General features: G+C 50.1%; 1 protein-coding gene across 1 annotated transcript; it reads left to right on the forward strand.

Moving 5' to 3' along the window:
- Positions 1-7,323: 7,323 nt before the first annotated feature.
- On the forward strand, positions 7,324-11,374 carry LOC306814895 (uncharacterized protein; the record flags this gene model as incomplete). Its single annotated transcript, XM_079331390.1, has 6 exons — positions 7,324-7,641; positions 8,360-8,397; positions 8,829-8,948; positions 9,829-9,932; positions 10,864-11,014; positions 11,177-11,374. The coding sequence occupies exons 1-6, from the start codon at positions 7,545-7,547 to the stop codon at positions 11,372-11,374; spliced, it is 708 nt and encodes a 235-aa protein (XP_079187516.1). The 5' UTR covers positions 7,324-7,544.

The raw sequence follows: 11,374 nt of genomic DNA on the forward strand, positions 1-11,374 counted from the left end.
GTGTTGCATCTGGTGTAGCTTGTGGGTGAAATTAAGTAAGAGGAAGGAAGAGCTTTTGCAGGGGTTTTCCAGAGATGTTTATTTCAGCCACAGATGTGTATTGTCCAGGGTTCAGGGAGCAAAGGCTAAGGGGCTTTTAGGGTTTAGGCTAAAGCACATGGGATGAGCAGGGCTGGGGAAAACATCAGAAACTAATTATCAGGGGACATGGGGGTGTTACAAGGGAGGGCTTAGGGCAGAGGGCCAACAGACTAACAGGGTGGGAGTGACCAAGAGGCTGACAGACAGGCAGAGGGCACAGGCTTGACCCAGGGAGCACAACAGGGGTTGCACTCCTTAGTTGGGAACTCCAGGGAATAGGATTGGAAATAAATAAATGAAGTTTATTAAACCTCAATTCATTTGGAAGATTCCCCTCCTTCTTACTCTGTGAGAAAGTTCAACATTGCCTTCTGAATTGTCAGTTGTCTCTTAATGCTGCAAAATCACATTTCTGGCTTCTTTGGAGAAATAAATGGGCCAGGAAAGCAGATCCTTTTTTAAGGCCTCCATCAAAGGTCAGCTTTGGGTGGGGAGCCCAACAGGTTGCACACACCACCACTGTTCCTGCTGGACAACAGGAAGGAGAAGAAATTCAGCTTTGCCAAACAACAGAGCTGGGACTTCTGTCCTCACCAGCTCACCAGAGTCCCTGGGAAAACATTTGTGGGTTCTTGGTCTAGGGGTATCACGCCAACCAAGTGCTGTTGAAGTCATGGCGACAAGGTGAAAAAGCTCTGGTTGGTGATTCCATCTTCTCCACTGTTTTCCCCACCTGGGAGTACTATTTTTTTAGTCTTAGATGTTATACTGTCTCGTTCTTTTTAGAGGTTTTTATCACTGAGTGGTATCCCATGAGCACTTGCTATCGAATGCCATTTTGGAGGAGGTAGTGGAGGCTGTGCGTGGATGCGAGAGTGGATACTGGGACAGGGTAAGGGACAAACAGCCAGGAGTACAAAGACATAGAATGTGAACAACAAATAGTCAACACAACCATCAACAGTTATGGTCATCTGGGTGGACACACATCAACACAAACATTAACAAAAACTGCTCAACTGGGTGGACACCTTATAGAGAAAAACTTGCATTTGGGAATTTATTCCCCACATTTGGTGTGCTTTGAAAGTGGGGAAGGCTCTCCTTTATTCATCCTCTCCAGACTACACTGCCTTTGGAATATGTCCTACTGGCAGGTTTTGCCCAGCCATGGTGCTTCTTTTTTAAGGCAGAAAGGGCACTGGCATTTGCAGGCAAAACCAAAGGAGTGGAGCAGCCCAAAGACCCAGGGCAGGTGCAGGCCTTGAGTGGTGCCTGGCAGAGGCAGGCTGGAAGGAGGCCCTTGGAGCTGCCAGAGGCAGCAGCCCGGCCCTGGGTGCCTCCTCCTGGCACCAGGCGAATCCTCTGCTCCCAGAGCCAAACTGGCAGCTGGCTGGTGCCCAGGGGAAGCGCAGCCGTGCTGGGCACAGCACACGCTGCTGGGCATTGGCCACATGCAGGCTGCCCAGCAGCAGAGAAAGGCAAACAGCAGCCCAGGGCTGCTGGCCTGGCTCAGCATTGCTGCCCTTGTGCTGGCTGCCCTGTCCCTCCTGGCAAGGTCAGCAGCGTGTGCAGCACTCTGGGCACAGCGGGAGGGAGCCGGGCTGCTCCGCAGGCTCCAGCACAGGGCAGCTCCTTCAGGCGCGGCACTGCTCCAGGGGACCCAGGCCAGCGGGAGGCACTGACAGCTTGCCAGCTCACATCTGCAGCACACAGTGCCTCACACAGCTCTGGCAGGAAGCGCCTGCAATCCTGCACTTCTGCACTGAGCCACAGCAAAGGTGTGAAATGAAGAAGGTTGTGCAGAAATAGTCAGGGGCACCAGGCCAGCCTGCTTTGTGCTCTCAGGAGCACAGCAGGGACTGTGCAAGGCAGCTCGGAGCTGCTGGGAGAGAGGGAATATGAGGATGTGCCTGAAGTTTGGGCTTGAGTAGTCAAGTGATTTGGAAGGGAGCAGAAGGACATTGGTAGGCAATCTGTGTTTGCTTTATTCCTTTCTGAAGGAAAGATGCAATGTGGGTTCATTCAAGTAAAGCACTTGCATGGTACATTGACTGAAGGTTGTCTTAAATTCCTAGAGAATAGAGGAGAGGCTTTGGGAAAATGTTAAAGTGTAACAAATATGGCTTAATCTTGTGAATTCCTTTAGCTTTAACACAGAGTGCTTAGTCCTGTATTTCTCCATCGCATGGATTATTGTTTGCAAGTGGCGGTCCTTGACTTGAGAATAAAGACAGTGGTCATGTTAAGAAGGTAGGTGAAATGCATTCAAGGATGAAAGTGGTTTTAGGAGGCTCTTGACCACCAAAGAAGAATTTGAGGAATGGGATGTTACCCAATCCACTGTGGCAGGGACCAGAGTCATGTCTGAGGCAATGCCATATTTGATCCATGTTTGAGCAGGTTGACAAGAGAATGAAGAAAACAGTACTGGTGAACTTGACCCTTGAGAGACAAACAATGTATTGATGGATCAGTGGGCAGTCCAGCTTTGGAAAAGGAGCAATGCATGATGGAGCCATTGTTGGCATGTAGCCAGTATCAGGAGCCATCGTGGCCTCATCTCTCGCAATGGCCATGGGTGAGCTGAGCTGTAACTGGGAAAATTCCAGTCCTGAGCAAGAGACAGAAGGCCTGGTTCAGGGGTGGAGGAGTGAGAAGATGCACACTGGTTTGATCCAGGCAATGTCCTGAAAGTTCACTGCCCACTTGTCCCTCCTGCTGAGCACCACACTCCATCTCCTTCTCCTGCTAAGCAGATTTTTGGGCATTCAGAGCTTGGTATGTATGATTTGACTGTGCAATTAATAGAATAAATCTGTTTTGCAACCCCAGTTTAAAACACTAATCTTAGAAAATTAGGATTTTAGTTACCTGTCTGATTAAAAGTTAGAAGGGAGTAGTTATCTGAAACTTAAATAATTGATTGTCTGTTATTTTATGTTTACTCAGCTGTGCTTAACATGGCAAAAGACAAAACTAGTGAGCAGAACCAAAGAAACATAGACAATGCAACCAGAAAGCCAATCTTTGAAAAACTGGAGTATCCACAGAAATAATTTGTATTGCTGTCAATAGAAAAGGTCGAGAGTTTAGGGTGAGGAAGACTTGCCTTACTTCTTCCTTTTAAGACCCCTCCCCACAAAAATGACCCCAGACTTAATTTAAGAAGTCAATCACGCATGCTTAATAGCTATTCAAGCTAATTACCATAGGAAGTGGGGGATGGCAGGGGCTGCTATTATGAATATGTATTTGTTTGAATCCTTTGTCAATAAATAGATTTTGTGATTACATGTGATTTTGCAGTGTGTATTAGAGGATTACCTTACACTGCTGCCCAGCACAATAAATATGCACTTTCTAACTTTAAACTGTTAGGGAATCTTTTGTCTGTCAAAGCTGATTTTGGTAAATCAGTTGGCAACTCTGGTGGGACCCTGTTCTCTCTGGCCGAGGGGCCAGCAGGGTTCGGGACCCCTCTGGGGCGCCCACCTGGGATCTTCCTAGGAAGAGGGCTCCTTCTCCTTACTGGAAACACGGGGAGCAGCACTAGAACTGCTGGAAATACAGACAAAAAGGTTTGTTTGAAAATTATAGACAGGTACCTGTAAGAGAGGCAAACTGGTAAGACACTGCAAGACATCGAGCATGCAGTGAAAAAGCCTCAAGTGGATTTGTTTGTAAGTTTCCGTGGAATGTGGAAGGGGTTTGTGTTCCAGCTGGGGCTGGTAACAGCTGCAGCAGCTCTTGCCCTGTAGTGGGGGAGCAGCAGCGGGCCGGTCGTGGCCCCGGGAGCGGAGCTAACGCGGCAGTGCGTCGGCGGAGCTCGGGCAAAGGCAAAATTATCAAGTTTACCCACTAAGTGTTGCTAAAAAGATTAAATTTATGGTTAAAAAACGTAGGTCTGATTTTACTGACATTCAGATACCACTTGATTCCTTAACAGAATCAGAGAGGCAGATGGTTTTAAAGGTGGCTAAAGACATGGCTGTAGATGATTGTAGACTAACAGGAGGATGTTAAGGATGTATTTCCCCTTCAGGACCTGGGTTTGAATGCTAATTGGCCAGAGGGAAGAGTACAAAGAACAAAGTAAAGCAGCGGGAGACGGCAGGAAAAGGCTTCCTTTGCAGCCTCCGTGTGTGTGGAGAAGAAGGAGCCGAGAGGCAGGAGGAGCAGCAGGGCCCGATGGCTGCTCCGTGCCTGCAGTGAGGGGCGGCTGCCGCTGGGGGCGCCGCGGGAAGGGAAGGGCCCTGCGCGGGGCGGGCGGGGCGGGGCAGCCGCCAGGGGGCGCCTGGGGCGGGGCGGGGCCCCTCTGTGAGGGGGGAGAGCCTCGGGCAGCTGCGGAGCAGCGCGGAGCCACGGCCGGGGCTGTCCGTGCGCAACGCACAGCGCCGGGGCACGCACAGCGCCGGGGCACGCACAGCGTGAGTGCGGGCTGCCCGGGAAGGGAATCTCCCCGGGGAGGGCAGCGTTTAGGCATTTGGGATTGCCAGTGCTGCGCTGAGCTGGCAGGACACAAAGCCTCCTCTAGCACCAGAGCCTCCTCTCCAGGCTTCCTGCAATGCCTTTGCTCACAGGCTCCAGTCAGCCAGGCTGGGGGCAGGCCACGCTGATGTTAAAAAGAGCTTTTGTCCAAGAGAAAAAAAAGACAGAATCCAAACCAGAGAGGCTGGCTCCCAGCCTTAGTGCCCAGGCTCAGCTCCTCACAGGTGGAGGCAGGATTCCTCTGCTTCCCAGAAAGATGTGGAAATAGGACATGAGGACACTATGTGCCCCTTACCTTCATGTCCAGGACCTTACTATTGCAGGCCAATGTAGCTCACAACCATATTCACTCCTTCTCCAGAGTCTTCAGCTTGTTGGGATTTATCCCCTGAGAGCAGCCTGGCAATGCTGCCTGCTGTCACAGGGCTTTGTTCCTTCTGGAAACTCCAAAGACTCACTTAGGTACCTCCTTTCTAAAACATGGCTGTAATGGTCCACCCAATTTAAGAGTGAGTCGCGACTGGTTCTTTTATGGATCTTAGAGTGCAAAAGACACAGCAGGGGACAAAACCAGTTTACTTCTACAGAAATACACTTTATTTAGTGCTAACCAAAATGAGATAGTGGGACAGAGAGAGAGAGAGAAAGGGGGGTCGGGATTATAGCTACCAAGACGGGCAGACGAATCCTCGTGGAGCCAGCCAGTCGATGTCTGTTGCCGTCTGGGGAGATCTCGAGGGTCTCCTTTGCGAAAGTCACTTTTATAGTCCTTTCCCAAAGCGAGTGGCTTCTGGCCAAAAGGTGGGAAGATTTATGGGCTATTGTATGTGGAGCTCGTTATGCAGGGGAACAGGTGGAAACAGGACGCTTCAAGGCACATCAGACCATCTTTGTCGTCATAAACACATGCGGGTCAGCCCATACTGACCAGTCCATTGTTCTTCCATCTGTGGGAGCTTGTTCAGTAAATGCCCCATGACTAGTTGTCATGAGAAACCAGTCCTGGTGGGCATCACCTGCGGAACGATCCCTTGGCCTTCCTGCCATCCCTGGCCAGCGCAGGCCTCAGGCGAGGGTCGCTGGGCAGAAACAGACGAGAGGCTCAGACGGACTCTCACAATGGCCTGGGATAATTGTTACAAAGATGAGCAATGGAAGCTGTTCCTCAGAAAAGGTCAGTCCCTCTAAGAAATGCTGATTCCAGTGGGATTTAGGCCCAAGTGCAGTTCTCAAGGTCACTGAAGCTCAGGGTTTCAGCACCAAGACAAGAGCAGGCAGCTTGGCAGGCCTCCACCATCTCAGGCACTCAGCTCTGTGAGCTGTGCAGGCCAGAAAAGAAGAGACTACGTGTCTGAGTTTAGGACAAATTTGAAGAAAGACCTTCAAAGAAGCCCCCCCCCACCTCCCCAGTTCTTTCCTCCATGGGCTCAGAAAGAATTTTTTCAGGGGAAAGTGGAAAAAACTTATTTATTAACAAAACACAAGAGAAACACTTCCCAGCACAGACCCAGATGACCAAAAAATTTTACCGAGGGAGAGAGGGATGAACTCGGTTGAACTTCCCTGGGAAGGGTGGCAGAGCTTCTTTGGCAGACTTCCAGAGGCAGTCTCTGAGGTTCAGATCCGTCTCCTCTGGAGTCAGTGCAAATCTTGGGGATGAGGAGAAGAAGGGAGAGAGGGAGAGAGGCAGCCGGGGTAGCCAGCAGGGCAGCAAGCCGGGGGCCAGCAGAAGCAGCCGGGGGCCAGCAGAAGCAGCCGGGGGAGGGGGCGACAGCTCTGTGGTGGGGGCAGGGAGAGGAGCTAGTCATAACATCAACCCAGAACACTACATTAGCTCAGGAAAACCAGGATCAATATACCTAGCTCTTGCAGGCCAGAAATGAGAATGCAGCAAAGGATTGAAAAATGGAGTACTAAGCAGCACGTATCCAACATGGGCAAGATAGAGATTTAAAAGCCACCTCCATGGAGGAATCTGAATTCACAGGTTTCCTACAAGCCCAAGGGAGTGGGTTTCTGCAAAGGCCTCAGGAGTGCCTTCAGTGTTGGACACATTACATTTTCAAGAGAAGGGCTGGCTTGGGAGGTGGTGGAAGTGGAGAGAATGGGGAAATGTGCCCATGGCTGCACCCACACTGTGAGGGCCACTCCAAGGGCACCCCTGCTATGCACAGGACATGGGCACTGCCCCGTGCAGAGGATGTGTCCCTGCCATATCGACAACACAAACATAGTTCCAGTGTCAGGCCAACACTTGTGGGTATTTGTTACTCAGCTTTATTTCCCCATTAAAGTATCCTTCATCCTTCAGCAAGCCCTACAGTTTTCTGGTTGATGTTAGGCCTGGAGTAAATGGGCAGAAATGACAGGCATTCCAATTTAGGGAACTCCCTGGGACATTACCAAAGCACGATTTCATCCATAGAATTTCAGATAGTGTTCTTAGTTTTAGTCAGGAATGTTGATGGCCAAAGTACCGGGTGTGGGTGCTTGGTGCCTGTTTAGTGTTACTCTTGCATCCTTTGAGCTGTGGCTTATGGACTGCAAGGGCGTTTTGTGCTGCCTTGGCACAGAGAACTTTCAGGACTTTTCTTTGGCAGTAGCTGTAGAGAAGGTTTGGTTGCTGTGCATAAATTCACAGCCCAAGCTGGAGCGGCAGCTATTGTGATGTCACCGGAGGGCTGCCACATCACAGAGTGTCAGCAGCAGGTTGCTCTGATGCACACAAGGCCTCAGCCTTCAGAGCAGCTCTTGGCGTGCTCGTTGCAGGAGGATCCTCTATTGAGGGGTTCTCAGGCAGCACTCTGTGCCCTGAAAAGGGAGTCTTTCTATTTTGCCTGCTGTTGTATGAGTCTGAAGACTCACACAGGCATCCCTTTTGTCTGCTTTTCCTCTTTTCTTTGCACAATCTGGGGACTTGTGCAACGGGGATTTCTTTCCCATTTTTCTGTCTTGTTTTCCAGCCCACGGACATGAGCAGCCCTGCTGAAATGATGGAGCAAGTGCGTAGAACAGTCAGCAGGGCTTTCTCAGCAATGTCACCCCGCAAAATTTTTAATGGTCTGAGACGTAAGTAGAAGTTTTTTCCTTTGGGCAGCATGTTGAAATAAAAATGTAATAAAAAAATGCCATAAGTTTGGTAAAGCTCCTGCCAAGAACTTCAACTAAGAAATAGGTGTCTCTCCTGCCCAGCAGGGTGTGGACAACTTCCAAAATACAGACTGGGAGAGCTTTGGAGGCATCCTTCTAAACACTGTGTGGTTCTCTCCAGAACTGAGGGAAAGCACCTTTTTCTGCTTTGAGTCCTTAAAGGATGTGCCTGTCTCACTCCTCCCTCTCTGTGTGCTGGGCCTGTGCTGTGTCCTAACAGAACCTCAAGCGCTAACAGGAGTAAGGGGAAGCTTTCCTGGGGAATCATTTAGAGCAACCACATGGGAAATACTGCATGTAATTCAGAAAACAGAAAAAAAATATCCAGGAAAGCGAGGAGAAAAAAGCTGCTCTAGCTGTAGCGTGGACATTGAGCTACAATGTAGGCACTGATTGCTAAGGAGCAATTTGCATTTTCTTGGCCAAGTCTCTTGCTCCTTAGTGGCAAGGCCAAGATAGGAGTAGACACAAGCTAGGGTGTTGCCCTGTAGCCTTGCTTGCTGTGCTAAAGAATGTTGCTCCTAGAGGGATGCTGTGATTGGAAAATGCTCTCTGCTTGGGTGACCTTGTTCTGTGGGATTCCTCAGCACAGAGGAATTCTAACAGCACCTCATTGCCCTTCCCTTTCGCCTGGCAGGTCGCCTCAAACGTGGAAGGAGTCAAGTCCATGGTTCGGTGAGTGGGAGGGGCACCCTTGACAATGCTGGTGTCTGGGAATTGTGGAGCAAGCTGTGGGCTTGGCCTATTGCAGTAGAGTGCCACCCCAAGAGACTGAAAGAAAGTCCACATCAATGTCAGCATGAGCACTACCAAAAGGATTCCATCAGGTTCCCTCCTTTTGCATTGAAGAGGTTTGAATTAATGAAAGTCAACTTTTGCAGAGAGGAGGCTGCATGATGATTGCAAGCAGGCTGAGATATCTCCTTCAGAAACACATGCAGTCCTGTCCAAACATTAGTCTCATCAGCTGACATGAATTAAATTTTAGTGCCTGAGTGTTCCACTTGTATCCAAATTCATGACTTCTCCTTAGGAGAGTGGGATAGGACTCAGGAGAAATAAGGTTCTGAAAGACAGATTACTCGCTCCTGTCTGTCTGTCTGCAGAGCACCACACCAGCAGCAGAACCTCCTCTGGCTCGCTCTCTTCCTCCCGAGGCCAAAGGAGAGGCAAAGGACAGCAAAGGTCCACGGGCTGCCAGTCCAGGGCCTGAGCATCCTGAAGCAGTGAGTGGAGCTTTGGCTGGTACAGTGCAAAGCTTTGGCGCAGGGCAGAGCTGCAGGTTTCTGCTCAGGCAGCGCTTGCCCTTTGTGGCTGAAGATGCTGCGGGCTGGAGTCCTGCCATGACCTGGCGCTTCAGCCCAGCCACGGAAGTGTGGGAAATGGGATCTGAACTGTCCCAGTCTGAGGTTTCTCCTTAGACCCGAGATCACCTCATAAGGACATGCTTATCTTATATAGTCTAAATTACATGCTACGTGTTTACAACAATTTTCCAATACAATGCAATCTTGCTAAATGATCCAGTTCTGACCCCATCCAATTTAAAAGTGCCAGCATGTCAGTAAACATGGATGACATGAAGAAGAAGGAGGAAGAAGTATCTACCCCCCAAATTCTTCATCTTAGCCACGTGTCCCTTATCATAAACAATTCCAAAAGTCTTTTTATCTATGTTCTAACAATCTAATTTACACTTTACTAATGTTGGTGGCTTGTTTCCATTCCCTCTGTGTTGGTAATTTCCCCCAGGGCTTAGAATTCAGTGCCTGAGACACCAGGGTCTCACTTAGGGGTCTTTGAGACCCTTGCTAGGGGGGTTTTGAGACTCCCAAGGAGACTGGGGTATGCCCTAGGCTTCCACACTGAACTTTCACATGCAGGCATCATTTTCCTGGTATTGTGACAGGGACTGTGAACTTCCCTTAGTGTTAGATGAGCAGTAGCACGATGTGGTTTAGTTCTCCTGGTGTAAAAGTGAGCCCCTTTGTGCACAGCAGCTTTCACCTTCAGCTGAGCTATGTCTCTGCTTGCTGCTTCTCCAGCTCTTCAACTTACCTGCTCCTTATTGCTTGTTTGTACTTTTTCCCTGCCCATTCCTTGCAGGCTCCAACAGGAGAGCTGCTTGCCAGTCGGGACTCCTCAGCCCAGGCAGGAAAGGCAGAGCGGCAGGAGAGGACGGGTAGAGTGTGCAGCGCCCGGGAGTTCAGGTGTGTGCTGAGATTTCTCACTTTCTCTGGGCAGGACTGAGCATTGCTGGGTTTTAGGAGGCCCAGCATCAAAGAACAAATTTGGCTTTCTCATCATTGGACTTGCTCAGCACAGAGGGGAAGGCAGCCCGTGGACAGGTCTGGCTGCCAAGCAGCCTACAGCAAAGCTGCCTTGTGGGACTTGCTTCTCAAACCTTGACAAAAAGCATTCTGAAGTGGACCAGGGTAGAAGCAAGGGAGGTTCAGGCTGGGCCTCAGGAGAAGCGTTGAATGACAAATGCAATAATGCAGTAGAACAAGGTCTTCAGAGAGCTTGTGCAGATTCCACCTCTGGAAATTTGAAAGCCTCTGCTGGATAGAGCTTGATCAGCCTGTCCAGATTCCATAGCTGACCCCAAATGCTTGGAGGTGAAGACTGGGCTTTTAGCTTCATGGGGTCCTAGGCAGCCTAAACCACCTTGGGATCCTTTGATTATTGGATTGGATATTCACACCCACCTCCTCCCTAAGCTATAGCTTGCAGGCCCTTTCCTTGTTGCACTACTGAAAACAAGAGTCATTGTGGCAGGAGTCATCTGGGCAAGGCTGTCTTAGCCAAAGAAGAACATTAGCAAGTCTGGTATCTTCATCAGAGAAGAGTGTAGGACCCAGCAGGCAGGAAGATGTTCAGCTGAGAGTACCTGAGCTTTCTGGAAAAGTTTTGTGGCTTCTGGAAGCCTGTTTGACTTTCTCACTGGTGACTCTGTCTCCTGCACAAATGACAAAGAGAGAGGCAGGTCTAGGGAGGCAATTCCAGCATTCTCTTGAGGTGGAATAAGAGGCCTGTTGGAAGTGCCAGAGACTGTCCCATGTTGGACATTGTGTGTAGTCTTGCTTTTGCAAGGAGGCTGTGCTGCTATTAATGCTTTTCTCATCTGTCCCCTTGTTGTAGACGGAAGGAGTTGGCAGCATTTGAGAGGAAGTGCCGCTCCTCACTCCACTGGGCATCTGAAGCAGAGGCAGAGAGAGCAGAGGAATCGCAGCCTCCAAAGAATCCGATTAAGGAAGAGGTTCCTCTGGCAGTGCCTCTGGCAGTGGCACAGGTATGCTCACCTTATTCCTCGGCAGTACCAATGGGAGAGGGAGTTGTCCTAGTAAGACCACCCTGAATGCTGCTTCTGTCACCAAGCTAGGACCAGGACATTGTTGTTGTTGTTGTTATTGTTGTTTTTCCTCTACAAAAATGGTTTCCCCCCTGCTTCCAGGTTTGCCGCCCGCAGCAGCCAGCCCCCAGGGTTCTGGAGAGGCTTCTCCAGGACTTCTCTGGCCAGGGGCACACACTGTCCCAGGTGTGCAGGGACAAGGCGGTGCTGGCGCAAGAGAACGCTGCCCTGCAAGCCCGACTGGCAGCCGCAGAGCGGGACCTACGAGGCCTTTCTGAGCAGCTGGCAGAGGCCAGGTAA

This window comes from Erithacus rubecula (assembly GCF_903797595.1).
Source record: "Erithacus rubecula genome assembly, contig: SUPER_Z_unloc_3, whole genome shotgun sequence".
Lineage (NCBI taxonomy): Eukaryota > Metazoa > Chordata > Aves > Passeriformes > Muscicapidae > Erithacus > Erithacus rubecula.